This window comes from Poromitra crassiceps (assembly GCF_964638095.1).
Source record: "Poromitra crassiceps genome assembly, chromosome: 20".
NCBI lineage: Eukaryota > Metazoa > Chordata > Actinopteri > Beryciformes > Melamphaidae > Poromitra > Poromitra crassiceps.
The window spans coordinates 29,327,147-29,349,646 of NC_139637.1; the positions used below are offsets into that span (position 1 = coordinate 29,327,147).

Consider the following 22,500-nt stretch of genomic DNA (forward strand, 5'->3'; position numbering starts at 1 on the left):
TGTTTAGTCCGCTTTAACTGCGCCAGAGTTTGTTTCCTCGGATAGTGCGCTTCGTTTGGGGTGGTGTGAAAGCGCAAACGAACTCTGTGGCGGAACAAACAAACGAACTCTGGTCCGCTTGAAAACGTGGGTCTCTGTTCGCTTCCAAGTGAACCCTGGCGCGGTTCGTTTGTTGTGTGAAAGCAAACCGGACTAAACACAAGAGCGCCAGTGCATCTGATGCACTCATGCAGTGCATCACGTGCACTCATGCAGTGCTTCATGAGTAGAACATGGTAGAACATAGAAGGGGATCAAGGATCAAGGATACTTTATTTGTCACTTGCACAGAAATACAGTGTAAAACATGCAGTGAAATGCAATGGGACTTAGTCTCTGCAATTTGCCAGAAAAGGTAGGTAACAATAAAAACAGTAAAAGACAGAGAACATATAAGAGACATAAAGTGCTGATCGTAAAGTGCTATGCAGTGTCATCATGTCCTATCTTTAATTAAAAATAGAAATAAAGTGCCGTATTTAAAAAGATAAAAAGTAAGTGTTGTGTGGTCCTAATGCTGCTGGCTGGCATTTAGCATGCGGGCAGCCTGGGGGAAGAAGCTTCTCTTGAGCCTTTCGGTTTTTGCCTTCAGGCTACAAAGGCGTCTCCCTGACCTCAGCATGGTGAACAGGCCAAAGTTGGGACGTGTGGCGTCCTTCATTATTTTATGAGCTCTTGCTCTCACCCGCTTAGAGTAGACACTCTGGTGGTACGTTCAGCTGAGCACACCACCCTTTGTAGGGCTACCTGGTCCCTTTTAGTGCAGCTCCCATACCAGGCGGAGATGCACCCAGTGAGGACACTCTCGACGGCTGAGGAGTAGAAGGTCTTCAGGATGGATGGTGCGACCTTGAACTTCCTCAGCCTGCGGAGGAAGTATAGGCGTTGTCTGGACTTCTTGAGCGTGTGCTCAGAGTGCAGACTCCAGGTGAGGTCCTCACTGAGGTACATGCCTAGGTATTTAAAACTGCTGACCCTCTCCACAGGCTCCCCACCGATGGTCAGTGGGGTGTACCCGCTGCCCTTCTTCCTTCTGAAGTCCACCACCATCTCTTTTGTTTTGCTGACGTTCAGGGACTGGTTGTTGGACTGACACCATAGTGCCAGGTCTGATACCTGGTTCAGGTAAGCCTCCTCGTTGTTATCGGAGATCAGACCTAGCACTACGGTGTCGCCAGCAAACTCAAGGATGGCGGTTGAGCTGTCAGAGGCCACACAGTCATGTGTGTAGATGTTATAGAGCAGCAGGCTCAGGACTCTCCCCTGGGGGGCGCCTGTGTTGAGGGTCAGTGAGCTGGAGGTGACGCCGCCGCCCACCCGCACAACCTGGGGGCAACCGGTGAGGAAGTCCAGCACCCAGTTACATAATTGGGTGTTGAACCCTAATGCCGTCATCTTTGCTCCCAGGTTGAGGAGGACTATGGTGTTGAATGCTGAACAGCATCCTCACATAGTTCCCTCGTCCTAAGGCAGTATCCTTGTTGGCTTGTGGGGGGATAATATCCCCCCACAAGCCGTATATAATATATACAGCCGTGGTGATTACTACTGAAAACTCGCGGGGCAAGTAGTGTGGGCGACTCATGATGGACAGATGTTCTAGCTGGGGAGAACAGGCCCGGGAGAGAACTGTGACGTTCTTCGGGTCACACCACTTGTTGTTTACCATGAAACAAACACCACCACCTTTGGATTTACCGGATTCCTCAGTTCTGTCCATGCGAACGGTGGTGAAGTGTTCGGCCGGTGTGACAGAGTGATCCGGGACAGAGGGGGACAGCCAGAGAGGGAGCAAAACAAACACTGCGGTGCGCACACACGTGTACTACAGTACCTGCGCGCCGCGTGACGTACGTCGTCATAACAACACATCGTTTCTCTATTTCTCCTTCGGTACGGAGGCTGCAGAATGAAATGTTCAACAGCTTGCTGCCTCATCAACTGCTCATATTGGGCACATTCTTGTTAAATAATTATTTGATAGTAACACCAAAGTAAAACCAGAAATCCCAATATCGCAGGTGGTGTTGCTCCATGGTTTGGGTTTTGCGGATTCATTTGTGTTGTTCAGTCAGCCCTCAGCCAGGCAAGAAGCCTGCTGAAGAGAGGAGAGATTTCCCTTCTCTATTCTGTCCAATAGATGAGTGACAGTTTCGACCATGTGACATTGTTCAGAAAGTTTGGTGGTTTGTGACAAATTGTTGTGTGAAAGAGAACCAGACCAAATGAAAATCACAACAATGTTGCAACTTCACCCCCCGAATCGCACTGAGTCCACCAGCTTATATGTGAAAGAGACATAAATGGGCCAATTAGATTTTTGATGTAAAGCTGTGTTCACACCGATATATTTATTTTTCGCTCTGTCGCTTGATTCAACCCTTTGGAATCGCTCTGTCGCTGTGTTTAAATCGCTCGTCAACAGGCACAAGAATTGACGGACATCTGGGGGCTATAACGTTACGCAATGTCATGATGTTTGTCCACTACGAGCCACCGTAGTTGTTTACAAGCTAAGCCTATCAGCGTGCTCCTAATGCGAGCTCTATACCGGTAGTACAGACTTCACTTCATGTCAGATGTCAGCCTGTCAATCAGCTGTCAATGCGGTTTGTTGCCACACAATAAACCAGCGGTTTGTTCCAAGCCAGTGTGATCCTTGACTCGCTCTCACACGGCAGCCAATCAGCATTGAACAGCGAGCGACTGATGCCAGCGTAATTTCGCTCGAGTTGCGATATTTCATCTCGGGCGACGAGCGTATTTTCTCCCTATGGCTCTGTCTCTGTCGCTCGGACGCCCAGCGATTTTTCTCCCGGGCGAATATACGCTCAATCGCTCGTTTGCATTGACTTTGTATGTAAACTTGATGCCAGCGAAAAACTTTAATAGGTGAACCCAGCTTAAGTGTAGGTAGGAACGGACATCACCTAACAAATTGTTTAGTAAAGAAACAGATACTGTATCTATATGATCTGTATACTCATGTCTCCATGTATCAGTAATCAGACTAGCCTAACAAAGTGTTTAGTAGAGAAACAGATATCCATATGATCTGTATACTCACTCATATCTCCATTTATCAGGCTAGCGAGGGGCTGGACTTTGCAGATACCTTTGGCCGGGGGGTCATCATCACAGGGCTTCCTTTCCCGCCGAGGTTTGACCCACGGGTTCTCCTGAAGATGCAGTTCTTGGATGAGATGAGCCGGAAGAAGGTTCCTGGGGTGAAGGTGAGGTGGAAGCTCCTCAGTGGCGTTGGCCATCCAAAATTGTCATTCCGAAGGAATCGAAATGCCAAACTCCAAAGGAATTGATTCCGAAACAAATGCTCCGTGCAGATTATTATTTGAAATCCGAATTGCCACCCAAACATATTAAGTGACGGACATGGGCTGCTACATAAAGTCTTCATTTAAATTTGTAGACGAAAAATTATAAACTGTTGATGTTTACAAAAGTTCATAATAAATGACAAGCTATGTTATAATAATATGAATATGACTTGTGTAATTGAAAAAATAAAATCCTGTTCAATAGGCATGTGACCTGTTTTGAACCCACTCCTCAAAGAATTGGAATTGAGAATAGTTTGTTAGAACCGGAATCGATAATAGCAGAATCAGAATCATTAAGCTCCAAATGATAAGAAGCCAAAGTCACTCCCTCCACCAGGTTAGGCATACGAACCAAAGGATTTCATCCGCCATTCATTTTTCCATAGACATTTAATAAAATGCTTATAAAAATAGTTTTACTTGGTCAAACCAAGCGATTCAACTATATTTAGAATCATGAGAGACCATAGAACATTTCACTGGGACCAAAAATAAAACTTTTTCTTTTTGGTCTGAGTGGAATGTTGTATGGTCTCTCCTGATTGTAAATATAGCTGAATCGCTTGTTTGACCAAGTAAAACTATTTTTATAAGCATGGGAAAATGATTGGATCATTTTTCATATGCCGAAACCGGAAGAGGGCATGACTTTAGCACTCTATACCCAACCCTACTCCTCAGGCTGATCATTCTCTGTGTGTGTGTGTGTGTGTGTGTGTGTGTGTGTGTGTGTGTGTGTGTGTGTGTGTGTGTGTGTGTGTGTGTGTGTGTGTGTGTGTGTGTGTGTGTGTGTGTGTGTGTGTGTGTGTGTGTGTGTGTCAGTACCTCTCTGGGCAGGACTGGTACAGGCAGCAGGCTTACCGGGCTGTGAACCAGGCTGTTGGTCGAGTCATTCGCCACAGAGAGGACTATGGCGCCATTTTCCTGTGTGACCAGAGGTAAGGCAATGATGCCTTTAGTTCATAATAGATTGTTTCATTGCTTATTCTAAGTTTCTTAGCTTAGAGACCCAGAATAAGCCAATAGGGTTTCCTGTCTCTACATGCACAGTCTTTCTTTATCCACTTGATTCCTTTAATTTGTTTTTGATTTTAATATGTGCAAATTAAAAAACAAATGAAAACAAAAAAGGACAGAAACAGGGTTCCGCGGGTCCTTAAAAAGTCTATAAAATCCAATAATCTGAATTATAGGCCTTACAATGTCTCAAATTCCACTGCATTTTATAGCTTGATTATTTTGTACATAGGATTATGTAAAGGTATTAAAATTTGGATAGTTTGGATAGAGATATCAAAAATGAAAGGATGGCTTTACCAATAATCAACCCACTTTGTAGCATATAGAACAGGGGTCACCAATAGGACCATATCAGCCTGCATCCGAATCTGGACCAAGACACCGTCCTATGCGGACCCAGACCTATAAGCTGTTATTATACTGAGATTTTTCTTCAATGTTGCTGTGTTTTGTATTTTTTAATTGCGCAGCTTTTCTGGCTATTCTAGCATTTACGGTAGTGGTTTGGAGTCCCACGTGAAGCTACTCGGCCAATGAAATTTACAGCCAAGATTCTTCCGTGCGGGTCCTCTCTGCTTGTCACAGCTGGTGTCAGTGAGCAGCGCTACACACACACACACACACACACACACACACACACACACACACACACACACACACACACACACACACACACACACACACACACACACACACACACACACACACACACACGGGGGAGAAAAAAAACCCAGACACGTTGGAGAAATAGGTGGGAAGTAGGCTATGGCGTGCTCTAAAAAGAGAAAAGCGGACACAGAGAACCGAGTTTTTAATGAAGAATGGACAGATTTGTACATGTTTATCCTCCCCACGGGCAGTTCAAAGCCTGTCTGTCTGAGCTGCTGCGAGACCGTTGCACTCATTAAAAGTGGCAATGTGAAACGCCACTATCAAACGAAGCAATGAATCATTTGAGAAAACATATCCGCTCCATCCTTGTGTGTGTCTGTGTCTGTGTGGCTGGCTGGTCTCCCTCCCTCCCAGTACAACTACTGTCCCCAGGCTGCAAAGGTATGACTTCTTAGTCAGCTAGTCATTTACTCTCAGTCAGAACAGAAGAGGAGTAAGCTGTTCAATTGTTCAAATATGTTGAGATAAGACTGCAAAAACCAGAAAAAGATAAACTCAAGCTGCTACTTTTATTTCATTTTTCTTAAGCACTTTATTTTACATTTTCAAAAGCTTTCTGCTATATGTGTTTTTTTAATGCAGCCCTTGTTTTCTTTGAAAATAAGAATGATTTATTATTTGAGTATTTTAAAATCCCTCCAGTTAAATGTGAAAACTGAAAAAACATTGTTGAAATGAATGAGTCGTTCTTTGTTGCTGACTACATACAGACATTGATACAACTATTAGTGTATTTTATGGCACTGAATCATAACGCAGGTTAGACATTATGATGTTGCGGACCTTTGTTTGCTTGAGGAAATTTTCTCGAACTGGACCTCTCTGAATTCTAATTGAATACCCCTGATATAGAATCTGGGTAGTATAAGCACATGGGCAGTGTTTGCCTTCTCTCTCTGTTTTCCTCACAGAGAAAAATCCTCCTGCAGAAACTCCGCCCCCGCCAGCTGCAGGTCATTAAGGCTCGTTAAGGCTCTCCATGCATTCTCCATGGATGTGTGCATACTTAAAAAATAAACAATAACAGCTGCCCTCTGAGCAGATTCTGCCTCTCCAGCAGAACTTCCGCAGCTCCACAACAGCGCTTTGCCAGAGGAGGAAATAGGAGATCTCTGTGAGCAAAACAGAGAGAGAAGCGTGATTTCTAACCCCACATAGGATAAGCAATAACCACGCCCTGTGGCGCCGGGATTGGCCAGGAGCAACACTGGAGGGCACGCAGCCCAGTGATTTCATGAACCAAATTTGCTCTTGACAACGGACAGCGATTTCGAGAGCGGACATTGAGAGCGGACATTGAAATGAATTATGGTCGCCTACCTTCCTTAGCATAGTAATAATAATAATAATAAGTAGCCTATAATAATTGTAATCTACACAATGTACACAATCTACAAAAACATGCAATAATATAAACGGTGTTGTGTTCACGTTCATAGCTCATATAATATAATGTATCATATCGTTAATTTCAAGCTCAATTCTTACCCAGAGAAAAGGTACAGCACTGAAAATGTAACAAGCAATAGTTTTTTAAACATCTTTATTTTAAAAGATGAAAAACCCCAGGTGTTTTGTTTTAGTCCCAAGCTTCAATGCTCCTGGCCAATCCCAGCGCCACAGGGCGTGGTTATTGCTTATCCTATGTGGGGTTAGAAATCACGCGAGAGAGAAGGTAAACACTGCCCATATTACCGAGATTATTAATGATACAAAGTGGGTTGATTATCGGTGAAAAGCCATCCTTTAAGCTCTCGTTTGAATAAAAGACATGAATTTAGGGGCACCACTTCCTATGGAAGAAAGAAATCAGTCATCAACTCTAAAGATCGTGATATCTTTTAGTTCCAGGGATTGCTTGACTCTGCAATTAAAGAAAGACGGAACAACTTCTTGTCGATAAATGTGAACATTTATTGACTATCACTGGACAAACATACAACAACAAATAAACATGTGGCCATGATCACATAAATATAGCTAGGATAAATGGACAGCTGATAAACCAGCATAACCACTAACTTGACTCAGGAAATGAGGATTAGGGGGAGGTCCAGTTATTGGCAACACTAAACAGATGTTGTGTCACTTTAGGTGGATAAAAGCGTAGGAACGATGCAGGTCCCTCTGACGAAGGAGATACTTTCCTGATGGGATTAAATGACTCTAAATGAAGCTTGGCATCAACATGGGAATGTGTCACCTTGGTGGGAATGTGTCACCTTTTCTTCCACCCCCACAGATTTAAAAACTCCGAATCCCGACTCCATCTCCCATCATGGTTGAGGCCTTATGTGCGGCAATACGACAACTTTGGGAATGTTGTCCGTGACGTCACTCAGTTCTTCCGGGTTGCACAGAAGATGGTAGGTTTTGGTAGGTCACACAATGAAATAGTAGTACTCACACAATTAACCGCAATTGCATCCCCCAGGGGAATTCCATTTTCCCTAACCCAGTGGTTCCCAACCTTAGGGTCGCGACCCTAAGTGAGGTCGCCTGAAATTCAAATAGGGTCGCCTGGAATTTTTATTTTTTTACACCACCACAGATGATGATTAGGGTCACTTGCGTTTTGTTTGTTTGGTTGTTTTAGTTCCAAGTTTAAAGTGAAAGTGATAATCTCTAAGATTCTAGTTTTGTTCTCTTGGGTGACACCTATGGCGATGAGTGGTAATTGCAGGTGAGATCCAAACAGTGTCAATGGGCTGACTATCAGATAGATACTTTTTTTAATGAAAATGTTTGAGATTATAACTTTAAAACGGGATTCTGAGAATAAAGTCAGAATTTTGAGATTAAAGTCAGAGTTCTCCCATTAAAGTCAGAATTCTGAGGGGAAAAAGAAGCATACATGTGGCATCACTGACGATGTCACTGCTGATGATATTATCGACGGTGTAACGGAATTTGAATGTCTAGGGTCCCTAGATTTTTGTGACGTCAAAATCGGGTCAAGAGCAAAAAAGGTTGGGAACCCGTGCCCTAACCAATCACTAACCCCTGCCCTAACCAATCACTAACCCCTGCCCTAACCAATCACTAACCCCTGCCCTAACCAATCACTAACCCCTGCCCTAACCAATCACTAACCCCTGCCCTAACCAATCACTAACCCCTGCCCTAACCAATCACTAACCCCTGCCCTAACCAATCACTAGAAAGCAACAACATATCTGCCTGAATGTAACGTTAATCCAGTGGGGAGAAGGCAAACCGAAAACATCTCCCCTTTGAATAAATGCCTTCAAAGCAGAGTTGGATTTTAAAATAAGGCCGTGTGTCCACTAAACCTCTCTTCCTCAGCTCCAGCTTCTTTTTTCAGTTGTTCAAATAAGGAGCGGGCGCATACGGACGTCTAGAGAAAGTGCGCTGCGCCCAGCGTCTATTTTCAGAGCGCTCCGGCTTTTTTGTGCGCCGGCTCCCAGCGCTTCCAGCTGAAAATATTTTAACTTTTCAGAAAGACGCTGGTGTCGGGACGCGCCTTTTCATGCAACTAATCGTATGGAGAAACTATCACAACAGAGACAGGCTCAATTGTGGGAGCAGATTGGCTAGACACTTAATGTGTGTCATAACGCCATCGGTGTTATTATTCCATGGTGCACTTGACAACAACTGCTTGACAATGGCGTTAGTCCCGCTCAGAGCAATTTAGAGAGAGAGTGGTGTCAGCGGAGGACCAAAATACGTGACTCATTAGCCAATGAACAGCCTGGAAGGGGTCTCGTGCTACTTTTGAATGCTAAAATAAAGCTGACAATGTACAATTTGATTCTTAAAAAAAAAAAAATTCAAAGTACAACACAAACTGTCCATTTTTCTGCAACTCGACAGTGCTGCTTAATCCAGGACCTCACTTCCTGGAACTCTTGAGAGTACAAAACTGGTCCATTGGAGTGAATGGAGATGTCGCAACTCTTCTATATACATGACTCTGGTCCCGCTCATTGCATCAAAGATAAAGTGGGAAAATTGGTGGATAATTCAGTGACCTAATGGCAACAAGTTATACTATAATATTGACCACGGTTACAGATGTAACTATCACTGTTGGATTTCTAGTTTGGCTCCCTAAAACAGTAGTCACAAAGTGGGATCGAGGAACCCCCATTGGTCCTTGATGGGTCTCTGGGGAGTTGCCAGTAAAATGACGAATCATTTACGGTAGTTTCACCATTGCTCTGCTTGAATGCTTGCTGAGGCTGATTGTGTGTAAATGTTCCAGAGGCCTCCGGTAGAGAGGACCGCTGCAGTGGAGAGCTGTGCACCACTGGATTCTCCCAGAAGCCAGCTCTCCAGCTTCACGGCCTCCTCAGCCTCCCAAAGCTCCCACACCCAGAAGGCTAAGGTGATCGATGCCCACATCCCCAGTCTGAAGAGGAGAAGACTGAGTGAGTACGGTACATTTGACACATGCATTTGCATTCTACTAGCTGCTCCACCCACAGCACGGATAACCATATACACAACAGAGGGAGGAGAGGGAGAGAGACAGCAGTTCGTTAAATAATTTATAATTTTATTTTATTAATTTTAAATAAATATAATTTACAAAATCCGAAACCTACCGGTGAAGTTTCAAGAACAGTCTGTTGCAAACACAATATTAGAGCCCGACCGATACTGGATTTTTGAGGCCGTTGCCAATACCGATATTAGGGAGTAAAAAAAAATCAGATATTGATATATCGGCCAATATTCGTATACACATTATATTACACAATTTATTTTGCAATGATCCCTCAAATATCAAACACTTGACAAAGATATGACTTGACATGACTTGAGATATGGAATGTAGGAAGGATATTTTACAGCTTATCAATAAACTTTATTGTCCAAATTGACATCAATGCAATGAAACCGTAACCTTCACTGGGAATTTAATAATTATGAATAACTACAAATACAAAAACACAAATAGAACAAATATATATCAATGTTTCCCCTAGAAAAACTTTCATGCCTGGAGGGATTTCGAAACGTACCCCGACCGCAACGGTGGGGGCCCTCGCTGACGACGCTAAACTTTTTGCTAAACTGCTCGCATCTAGGTTGGCAATGGCATCCCAAGTATCATCATACTATTATGGGATGCGATGCAAACAGTTGTATTATGGGATGTGCGTTTCCCAGGCAACGACACGGACACACGTTGACACGTTTTGGAACAGCGCATGCTGGCACGATGCTCCTAAAAGCAAAATGCTTATTGTTTTTGAATAATTTTGGCATCTTCTATTACTGTCAACACTGGCAATACCAGTATTGTTGTATTGTAATAATATGCCATAAAGGTTTATTGAAATTTTGGGGAGAGCAGGAAAAAAAAAATCTGGCCTGGCGGGGGCGTCGTTAGCCTCGACGCTGAGGAAGGTCTTTGACTGAAACGTTCGTTGCTGCTGCCCAGGTTTGAGGAACTATTAAATCCTATGAAAGGACATTTTGAGTGCTGGCTCTTCTCTCTTCATGAAACACTGTATATAACTTGAGTTAAGAAAAAGGATCAAATATGCACAACATGCTGTCTATAACTTAAAAAAGAAAAGAATAAAAATATCAGCAATATTGGCCGATAATATCGGTGGACAAATATATCGGTCGGGCTCAAACACAATATATGAATAATCAGCCTTCTATATCAAACTGTAAAGACATTCTGTTCAGAGAAGCTCAAACATCCAACTGTAGGAGCAAGTTTCTAGAGACAACATGTTCCCTGGAAAAAGGGCTTTTCACACTACGTTCTCTTAGCTATCTTAGGCTATGCACATTAAACAAACATATTGACACTTTGTAATTTTTGCAGACTTGCATGTATTTGCTCATATATTGACATTTCTGGTGGGCTAAGAATGGTGCCTTTGCAGAGTTTGACACTATAAGGGGACATTCAGACCAAAAGCGTTTTTGGGGCTGCCAGCGTCTTTCTGCAATTCATTCTTTATGTAAGGACGCGCTAAACATGCTCCTCTTTTAATGAACGCACCTGGCGTTTAGCGCTGATGGCGTCTGTTGTTTTTGGAGGAGCGCTGTGGGCGTTTTAAAACTGAAAAACGTTGAACATTAGAGGAAAAGCGCCCTGATCGTCTTTTTCACTCCACCTACCTTTTCTCCTCCCGAGGGATTTTCAACCTCCGCTGCTCCCAGAATTGGCAATAATCTGGCTTTCATGTTGACAGTGAACAACATCAAACAGACAAAACCAGCTGGCTACCGTCCTTGTGGTCGTTGTGTTCTGATCTGTACTGCACGCGACTACAGGGGAAAACAAACGGAGCGCAAAAAAACCGCTCCGTGCGCTGTGTTTTGTGCACAATGGAAGCGCTCTCAACATGATTTTCATAGCGTTCTGACTGAAAAAAACGATTTTGGTGTGAATGTCCCCTAACACCCAACGCGCTTTTTTTAGAAGGGTTTAGTTTAAACGCCAGGTGCATTCCTTGAAAGAGGAGCACGTTTAGCGCGTCCAGGGGCGTTTCTACGGGTGGGCCTGGGTAGGCACAGCCACCCACTTCTTGCCCTGGCCCACCCCAAAAAAAAAAAAAAATTTAATTGGTTGTTTTCTAGAGGCAAACTTGCTGCTGCCGTGCTAGCTAATGGTTTTGCAGCTTACAAACGCAGGGCACATCATCTCCAGAGTCTAATGCATGACGACTTCATGACATCTAGGAATTTTGCCGCGTAAATTTCGTCATGCAGTTGCCCCACCAATTTTATCCAGGCCCACCCATAATTGAATTTCTGCCTACGTCCCTGAGCGCGTCCTTACATAGAGAATGAATTGCAGAAAGACGCTGGCAGCTCAAATGAGCGCGTTGTGTGTGAACGCCGCCTAAAGCTGTTTTCACACTCATCTGCTGAAAGTGGAAACTTCTCTGAGCTCACTGAAAAGGCGGTTTTCGACAAGCATGATTCATGACATCACAAATCCTGGAGCCAATCGCTGTCCAGTATTCCGCAGTTAAAGCCCCAACTCGTCATATAGGCTACTGCAGATCAGTCGGGAACCCTTGTCGTGTTGAAAGCCTTTGTTGTGTGCTGTGATTGGCTAGTTAGGTTCTAGATCACCCTGATTGGTTGCTTTTGGATTTCTATGAGGCAGAAGGAGGGGGTGTCATTTTAAGGATTTTAGCAAGATCATTTAACCTTTTTTGTGGGGGGAAACCATCAGACACAAATTATTATTCAAAGTAGAGTATTTTATATACATCTTGAAACATGACTTTAGGGGGTCTTTAAATATATAACAAAGCTACTGAAAAAGCTCAAGTACTTTTCTTTGGCTGCTCTGTAGAGGACTACAGGTGGAAATCAAAGCTGAATGAATGAGTTCCCTGTTGGTTGGTGTTTGTTGTCAGATGAGCAGGCAGGAGCAGGTGGGATGGCCAGGCTGTGTATAGAGTATGAGGCTGAGATGCAGGGCAGCCAGAAGAGATCGGTCAGCCTGCTGGATGCCCTGGAGAACACTGACCAACGCACTGCAGAGGACCAGGAATTGGTGGGAGAGGAGAAGGTATGCTTTTATTAAAGGGATACACCAACGTTTTGGGAGATTCGCCTATTTGCCATATTGCCGACAGTAAATGGAGAATGTGGATGCCCTGAAAGGCTTCACATAGGGGGATAAACATTTTTTTTTTTTCATGTAGGTAATATTTCAAGGGGAGTCTCATATTTGTTTGTATGCTTCCTCCTGTAGGCAAACCGCTTATCCACACTCTCTCTTCAATATGACAAGCGGATAGATGAGGAATTACGTGGAGGAAAACGTAAAATCAGATTGGTTCAAGAACAGGTATGTTTGATGTTCAAGAGGTCTATTTCATTTACGATACGATACGATCAGACCATCTTTTACTGTGCATTACACCTGAACAGTTTATTTCTCTTGATCCCTCTTGAAGAAAGAAACCGTTTCAGAGGATGTGTCCAAGGAAGGTAAAGCAGCCAATGCCAAGAAGTTCCTGGCAGAGATGAAGAAGACATTGAGCCAGGTCAACTTTGAGCGAATCATGCAAGCCCTGCAAACATACAAGAAGACAGACGACCTTGTTGCCCTGTTGACTGAGGCAGCTGACGTCTTAACCGCAGATGCCAATACTCACAGCCTTCTCCGTGGTAAGTCAGCTGCTATCTGCTTCTCCTGTGTGCCTGCAAGGGATGCACCGATAATACAATTTTGGCCGATACTAGGGGTGTCACGGTACATGTATTCGTCCCGTGAATTTACGGTACGACCCTCACGGTACCTCGTTTCACGGTACATGAAACGACACGACGAATACGTCAAATCCAGAAGCACCTAAACGCTGTTTGAACGGCATTGAATTGAATTGAATTAAACGCCACAGAAGAAGACACACCAAAACAACACAAGGGCCATAGAAATCCGCGTTCACAGAATGGGACGTTTTGTGGCGATAAGCTGTTTTGCAAATTCTGTCAACATCAAGCCAACGAGGTAAGCTTGCCAATGTAACGTTACGTAGCCGCGACAAAGTCCTTTATAGTTGCGCGTTGCGGCTAAACGTTACATAACACTGACAAGGCTGTTAACTTGTAAACAAGCAACATACATCGCGTGGGATGAGTGATGCGGTCAAGCAGACATCTGCGGATGCAGACAGGCAAGCTGCGGTGAGGAAGAGGCGATGACTCCTTGTCATGTTCCAATAATCCATTAGATGACCGAACGTAATCATATTATGCTAAACAAAACTCACATCCAATAACGTTAAGGCGCTGACAGGGTTCTTTCCCGTACTTACTGGGAAAGTGAAACCCACCCCGTTGTCTGTCAGACAGTGGGGGTATCTTTCAACAGGGGTAAAGAAGTTTTTCTTCTTCTGCCGTTTTATTCTTCTTCTGAACATGTAGGTATTTTGACGTTGACTAAAGAAACACTGCCGCCTAGTGGCCGCTTTTAGATAGGATTCCAAATTAGTGCTTACATCAATCGCAAATGCTACATAAAACAAATACAACAGGGGGAGGGGTTGGTGGGAGTATTAGGCTAGTTGGCAGTTTTAAGAAGAGCAGAGAGCATTAGGAAAAATAGGAAAAAGAAAGAGCGAGCTAGAATAGCATTCTATAAGTATCCATTTAGATTTGTGAAGTCATTGTTTAGTAAGGAAAAGAATGGTAGCCTTATGGTACCTAAGCAGAAGCTTGAGGAATATTTGAAGGAGGTTCACAAAGATAGGGAAAGGTTTAGAGAGATGACAGTCCCAGCTGATATTCCACCTATTGGTGAAATAGAGAGCCAGTGTGATGATAGCCCACCAAGGTGGAAAGAAGTTCAAGAAGTAGTGAGACGTGCAAGGGCCTCTTCAGGCCCGGGTCCTAATGGAGTCCCCTACCGGCTGTATAAGAGTGCTCCAGATGTGTTGCAGTTTCTATGGAAGCTGATGAAGGTAGTCTGGAAGAAGCAGGTTATTCCTAAGGCATGGCGTAGAGCAGGGGGAATCTTCATTCCTAAAGAAAGGGACTCGTTAGAGATAAGTCAGTTTAGACCTATCAGTCTACTTAATGTTGAAGGGAAGGTTTTCTTTAGTGTTGTGGCACAGAGGCTGTCTAGTTATCTAGAAAAGAATAGGCTAATAGATACTTCGGTGCAAAAGGCTGGAATTCCCGGCTTCTCCGGGTGCTTAGAGCACACCAGCATGATCTGGCACCAAATCCAGTCAGCTAGGCGTGAGAAGAGAGACCTGCATGTAGTATTCTTGGACCTGGCTAATGCTTTCGGGTCAGTGCCGCATAGTCTGTTATGGGAGGCCTTTGATTTCTTTAGAGTGCCAGGTAGTATAAAGAGCTTAGTTAAAGCCTACTTCTTAGATATTCAACTCTGCTTTACCACAGCAGAGTACACTACAGCTTGGCAGCAGCTGGAGATAGGCATTATGGCAGGGTGTACAATTTCCCCATTAGCTTTTACCATGGCAATGGAGATCATTATTAGGGCTTCAAAATGGGTAGTGGGTGGAGAAAGGCTGCAGGGAGGGCTGCGGCTCCCTCCAATTAGGGCATACATGGATGACATGACGACTATGACGTCAACCGCTCCATGTACTAGCAGATTGTTGGATAAGTTAAATAGTAATCTGCAGTGGGCTAGAATGAAAGTGAAGCCAAGTAAGTCCAGGAGTATTTCAATCATTAAAGGGAGGGTAGTAGGTAAGAAGTTTGTTATAAATGATGAGGTGGTGCCTACAGTGTTAGAGAAACCAGTCAAGAGTTTGGGAAGATGGTATGATGCAAGTCTCAGTGATAAGGGACAGTTTGAGGAGGTGAGGCAGGAAATGATTCAAGGTATTTCAAGTATAGACAAGTCAGGGCTCCCAGGAAAGTTAAAGTTGTGGTGTTTGCAGTTTGGATTGTTGCCTCGGTTGATGTGGCCACTGACAGTGTATGAGGTTCCCCTTTCAAAGGTAGAAAAGCTAGAAAGGATGATTAACTCATTCATTAGAAAATGGCTCGGAGTCCCACGCTGCCTAAGCAGTGTAGCCTTATATGGGAAAGGCATATTGGAATTGCCATTATCTAGCCTGACAGAGGAGTTCAAGTGTGCTAAGGTTAGACTGGAAATGACTCTGACTCAGTCAAAGGATCCAGTGGTTAGGAGTGTAGCGCCCACAGTTAAAACAGGGAGGAAGTGGAACCCAAAGGAGGCAGTACAGCAAGCACAGTCAGCTCTTAGACACAGGGATATCATAGGTCAGGTGCAGCATGGGCGTGGAGGCTTAGGGTTGTGCATAGGGAAACCTGTGTGGAACAAGGCATCAGTAATAGAAAAGAGGAAGATGGTAGTTGAAGAAGTACATAGGCAAGAGGAGGCAGTAAGATGTACTAAGGCAGTGTCGCAGGCAAAGCAAGGACAGTGGGTGAACTGGGAGAGTGTAGAGAAGAGAAAGTTGAAGTGGAGAGAGTTGTGGAGCATGGAGGCCAGCAGAATTAGATTTATTCTAGGGGCTACTTATGATGTGCTGCCATCTCCCCAGAACTTAAATCAGTGGTTGGGCGAGGATGGTGCCTGCCCGTTGTGTTCTAGTGTATGTACATTGAGGCATATACTGTCAGGGTGTAAGGTCAGTCTCTCCCAGGGGCGATACACCTGGCGTCACAACCAGGTGTTGAAATGTTTGGCAGCTGCAGTTGAGGAAAAGCGGCTAGAAATAAATTCTCTAGTTGCTAGCAAAGAGAATAGACAGATCAAATTTGTACGTGAGGGAGAAAAGATTAGACCAATTAAGGTCAGGCACAAGTTAGGGCAGCTAAGTGTAGGTGGAGCCTGGGAAATGAGGGTTGACTTGAATGAACAGCTAGTCATCCCAGCATATATAGTTAGCACCCGGCTACGTCCGGACTTGTTACTGTGGTCTGAGGTAGAGAAGAGAGTTTATTTTATCGAACTCACAGTCCCGTGGGAAGATCGAGTTGAGGAGGCTTATGAGCGCAAGAAAGCTAGGTATGCTGAAATGGCAGCAGAGGCAGAGCAGCGAGGTTGGAGGGCTCGAGTGCGGCCTGTAGAGGTGGGCTGCCGTGGTTTTGTGGCAAAGTCCGTTATTGCCTTACTAACTGAGTTGGGCATTCGGGGACGGAGCCTGAAACTTGCGGTTAGCAACATGTCTCAGGCAGCAGAACGAGCAAGTGAATGGCTGTGGATAAGGAGGAAACATGCTAGCTGGGGAGCTCGCTAAGGTCAGATTGATTGTTTGTTGTTGGTCATGATTAACGGTCCGCATCAACAGGGCTGAATCATTGACAGTGGTGGTGTAGTTAGGGATTGTTTGTTGTTGGTCATGATTAACGGTCCGCATCAACAGGGCTGAATCATTGACGGTGGTGGTGTAGTTAGGGATTGTTTGTTGGTCATGATTAACGGTCCGCATCAACAGGGCTGAATCATTGACAGTGGTGGTGTAGTTAGGGATTGTTTGTTGGTGGTCATGATTAACGGTCCGCATCAACAGGGCTGAATCATTGACAGTGGTGGTGTAGTCAGGAATGTCATACCGAACCGACCTGGATAGCTAGGCTTAGATAGTGAGGTAATATGCAGTTGTGCGGTGGTAGCATGGAGGGGGGTGTTTCCAGGACGCTGGATTACACCGTTAAGCCTTCTTGAGGTGTCGTGGGCCTAACTTAACGAAACGTCGGTGAAGGAAGGTGCCCACTTGAAAACCCCAATGACATGCTTCATACTGCTGTTGGCTAGGGTAGGTAACTGGTGATTTGTGTCTTGTTTATTAGTTTGTTAGCCTGTTAGCTTGTTTTATTCTGGATTGGGCTTCTAAATGTGTTTTTCCTCGGATTTTGGCACAAGGGATAGTAACATCTTGTCCTGTGTATTAATTAATACTCCACACATGCGCTCTGTTTACAAACTTGTGTACAATAAAGATTTAAAGTGGGGGGAAATGCCTTTGCCCTGTCAAACAGCTGGAATACAGACATCTGAGAGGGAGGCGCACCCCACACTTTGAAAATCACTGCTCTAGAGTAAAACCTTTTTGTGTGGATTGCCTAGATCTTATTAAATAGTGGACATTTATTCATTCCCACATATTAGACACTATTTCTGATGGTAAAAATAGCGTAAAAAGCAGAATTCAGACATATTCAAAGGGAAAAAAACAGAATTTGGGATTTGTTGCTTTTTTTCCCCATTTTCGTACCGTGCCGTATTCGTACCGAACCGTGACCCCAAAACCGAGGTACGTACCGAACCGTGACTTTTGTGTACCGTGACACCCCTAGCCGATACCGATAACCAGTGTTGTGGGGTCGTTACTCAAAAAAGTAGTCACTGGGGAGGTACGGTGGTGCAGTGGTAAGCACTATCGCCTCACAGCTCGAAGGTCGTGGGTTCGATTCCCACCTGGGACGAGGTGAACGCTGAAGGAATGCGTGCCCGTCCGCATGTCCTCGCGTGCCCACCGCCCGGGTGGGGTCGGCAAAAAGGGCCTATCTGTGTGGAGTTTGCATGTTCTCCCCGTACCTCCCGGGGGTTTCCTTCATATAGGAACCCCCTTCACAAAAACATGCAATATCCTGGTTGCTAATGTGGTTCCTCCTCTGGTCGTTAAGGGCGCCTGTTCAGAGGGAGGGGAACTAGTTGGAATAGCGTGAACCTCCCACGTGCTATGTCCTACCGGTGAAGCTTCCTCTGTCAGGTGAAAAGAAGCGGCTGGCTGACTGCCCATGTCTCGGAGGAAGCATGGAGCCATTCTCGGCTCTCCCCAGATCGGCAGAGGATGGAGTAGCAACCAGGATTGAGAAATCAAATGAGCACTAATGGGGGATAAAATTGGATAAAAAAATCGGGGGAAAAAAGTAGTCACTATGTTACAGGCTTGTACCAGCTCATAAGACTAATGCAGACACTATGTTGCAGGCTTGTACCAGCTTATAAGACTAATGCAGCCACTATGTTACAGGCTTGTACCAGCTCATAAGACTAATGCAGCCACTATGTTACAGGCTTGTACCAGCTTATAAGACTAATGCAGCCACTATGTTGCAGGCTTGTACCAGCTCATAAGACTAATGCAGTCACTATGTTACAGGCTTGTACCAGCTCATAAGACTAATGCAGCCACTATGTTACAGGCTTGTACCAGCTCATCAGACTAATGCAGCCACTATGTTACAGGCTTGTACCAGCTTATAAGACTAATGCAGCCACTATGTTACAGGCTTGTACCAGCTCATAAGACTAATGCAGTCACTATGTTACAGGCTTGTACCAGCTTATAAGACTAATGCAGCCACTATGTTACAGGCTTGTACCAGCTCATAAGACTAATGCAGCCACTATGTTACAGGCTTGTACCAGCTCATAAGACTACCGGTAATGCAGCCACTATGTTACAGGCTTGTACCAGCTCATAAGACTAATGCAGTCACTATGTTACAGGCTTGTACCAGCTCATAAGACTAATGCAGCCACTATGTTACAGGCTTGTACCAGGTCATCAGACTAATGCAGTCACTATGTTACAGGCTTGTACCAGCTCATAAGACTAATGCAGCCACTATGTTACAGGCTTGTACCAGGTCATCAGACTAATGCAGTCACTATGTTACAGGCTTGTACCAGCTCATAAGACTAATGCAGTCACTATGTTACAGGCTTGTACCAGCTCTTAAGACTAATGCAGCCACTATGTTGCAGGCTAGAGCTGCCGAAAATAATCGATTCAGAGATGCATCGCGATGCTTAATAGGACGATTCTGAATCGATTAACAAATATCAAAAATCGATTATTAACTCATTGAGTGCCAAGGACGGACATGTTCGTCATTTCAAATAGTAACGTAGAGTGCCAAGGACGGACATGTTCGTCAATTGCGTTTTTTGACGGTGGGGCGTCGATCAAAGCCTTCTGCCTCTGATGTACAAATATTATAGCTATTGGATGTGTCTAACCTATTTTACAGAACCCTTAGGTGGCGACAGTGCTCTCCACATAACAGAAAGGCAAGGAAAAAACAAAGAAGAAGTCGTTATGGAAACGGAAATCGCATCGCATCCGTATGCATCGATATGCTGAAGCACGTTACTGCAGCTGTGCCTGCAGCAGCCAATCTGCTCCCACAATTGAGCCGGACAGCACATCCGCACATCCACACCGTGGAGTTGTTATTATTCCCAACTGGAAGCATCGTTGCCGGTGACAAACACACGCGGAACGCTGTAAAAAAGCAGGATGTCGATGTCCCTTCACTGTGCGCACAGCAAACTCAGCAGAGAGCCACCACAGACAGGAGGAGGAGTGTGCAGTTGAGGCGAGGCGGGGCGGGGCGGGGCGGGGGGGGGGGGGGGGGGCACGCAGAGCAGCACGCAACACCCAGACAGACCCAGGCAGCAGGACAGGATTGACAAACGCAAGCCAGAATATCCGATGCCCACCAGCAGCAAATCAAGACCAGCAAGAAGCTGCAACCAGCAGCGCACGCAGGGGCCAGCGCTGGTTGTAGCTAAAAAATATTATTCTGCCAAACAGAATTCCCTGGCCTTCACTGTTTTATTGAAGGAAATTATTTTTGAGGTGTGACTACATTAGAAAAGATTAGCTTCAGAGTCAGTGATGTGCTTGAAATGTTTAATTTCACAAAAGGCCAATTATCTCAGCTTCTAGAAAAAAATTGCTGTTTTTGGATGAATCAAGCTATCTTCTCCGGCTCATAACTAAAGAACGGAAAATGGGATCAATAAACTTTTTTTTGCAGATGATAGAATAGAGTCTCATCGTTCTTTGTGCGTGTTCAGTGTTTACATAGTAATATCACACAATATTCTGTGGGCCTCGAGAAATCACTGAAAACGCTCTGAAACTCTGGCACTGGGAGCATCCGTTCTCCAAAAGTGGCTGGCACTCAATGAGTTAAAAAAAAAAAAAAAAAAAAACTTTTTTTTTTATAATCAAATAAAATAGAATGTAAGTACATGCAGTTGTTTATTTTAATTATGGATCATAATACAATGCAATTCCAAATGCACTTTTATTTTAAAAGTAGCCACACAGTGAGAAAAAAGAAAGTGAGAAAAAATAAATCATGTATTGCGGAAAAAGTGATGCATCGATTTAAGATGCATCGTATAATCGAATCGAATCGAATCGTAGACTTGAATAATCGAATCGTATCGAATCGTGAGATCAGTGAAGATGCACAGCTCTATTGCAGGCTTGTACCAGCTCATAAGACTAATGCAGCCACTATGTTACAGGCTTGTACCAGCTCATAAGACTAATGCAGACACTATGTTACAGGCTTGTACCAGCTCATAAGACTAATGCAGCCACTATGTTACAGGCTTGTACCAGCTCATAAGACTAATGCAGTCACTATGTTACAGGCTTGTACCAGCTCATAAGACTAATGCAGCCACTATGTTACAGGCTTGTACCAGCTCATAAGACTAATGCAGCCACTATGTTACAGGCTTGTACCAGCTCATAAGACTAATGCAGTCACTATGTTACAGGCTTGTACCAGCTCATAAGACTAATGCAGCCACTATGTTACAGGCTTGTACCAGCTCATAAGACTAATGCAGCCACTATGTTACAGGCTTGTACCAGCTCATAAGACTAATACAGTCACTATGTTACAGGCTTGTACCAGCTCATAAGACTAATGCAGCCACTATGTTACAGGCTTGTACCAGCTCATAAGACTAATACAGTCACTATGTTGCAGGCTTGTACCAGCTTATAAGACTAATGCAGTCACTATGTTACAGGCTTGTACCAGCTCATAAGACTAATACAGCCACTATGTTACAGGCTTGTACCAGCTCATAAGACTAATGCAGACACTATGTTACAGGCTTGTACCAGTTCATAAGACTAATGCAGACACTATGTTACAGGCTTGTACCAGTTCATAAGACTAATGCAGCCACTATGTTACAGGCTTGTACCAGCTCATAAGACTAATGCAGACACTATGTTACAGGCTTGTACCAGCTCATAAGACTCATGCAGCCACTATGTTACAGGCTTGTACCAGCTCATAAGACTAATGCAGCCACTATGTTACAGGCTTGTACCAGGTCATCAGACTAATGCAGCCACTATGTTACAGGCTTGTACCAGGTCATCAGACTAATGCAGCCACTATGTTACAGGCTTGTACCAGCTCATAAGACTAATGCAGCCACTATGTTACAGGCTTGTACCAGCTCATAAGACTAATGCAGCCACTATGTTACAGGCTTGTACCAGGTCATCAGACCACATCACAAAAAGACATATGATGAGAAATGCCAGGAGCTGACTGGCCAAGGCTGTGGATATAAACCTGATCACTCGCTGTCCAAGGAGGAGAAGGAAGCACTGCAGAGCGGTAGGCAAAACGTCCACTTTCACATTGTCGGTAGACCCTTTTCACACTTGAGTTTCTACGCAGCAGAAGTCGTCACAGTTGGGAAACACCGCAGCAGCAGCACCGTTTATCAATCAGAATAGGCACAGCTCGAGTGTTTTCGTCTTTACTGCGGTAGCTACTAGATCTTTCACCCAAAGACGTCGTTCTTTTTACTCGAAATGATGACAACTTTTAACTTAGTTCGAAACTGCTTTATTGTCGACCGCTGCCATGTTACCATGAATGTCATGTGCAACCAACAACAACGCCCCCACCCCCGACCGGAAACGTCCCCTTCACAATAAAAGTTCCCTATTACCTCTCAATACCCAATAAGATGTATGTTTTTACGTATATGTTTCCCGACCTCTGTTGTGTAGAACCCGTGAAAAGGGTCTACAGGCTTTAGGGCTAATGTCCACCAGCTCCAGAACAGATGCGGTACGGCTCCGGTACGGCTGCCAACAGACCCACACTCATGTAATCTGTCAGACGCATGCAGGATCCGACTAAAATAGAACAGGCGTGTAATTTTTCCGTACCGCATGTATCA

The 22,500-nt window shown here is 44.5% G+C and overlaps 1 protein-coding gene across 1 annotated transcript in view; it reads left to right on the plus strand.

The window, feature by feature from the left end:
* rtel1 (regulator of telomere elongation helicase 1) overlaps window positions 1-22,500 on the plus strand; it is a 64,768-nt gene that overhangs the window by 35,362 nt on the left and 6,906 nt on the right. The window contains exons 18-25 of the mRNA XM_083657224.1: window positions 3,126-3,272; window positions 4,200-4,315; window positions 7,312-7,435; window positions 9,298-9,472; window positions 12,434-12,588; window positions 12,775-12,870; window positions 12,980-13,193; window positions 21,795-21,926. Of these exons, the coding sequence (XP_083513350.1) occupies window positions 3,126-3,272; window positions 4,200-4,315; window positions 7,312-7,435; window positions 9,298-9,472; window positions 12,434-12,588; window positions 12,775-12,870; window positions 12,980-13,193; window positions 21,795-21,926 (1,159 nt within the window). The remainder of the gene's footprint in view (window positions 1-3,125; window positions 3,273-4,199; window positions 4,316-7,311; window positions 7,436-9,297; window positions 9,473-12,433; window positions 12,589-12,774; window positions 12,871-12,979; window positions 13,194-21,794; window positions 21,927-22,500) is intronic.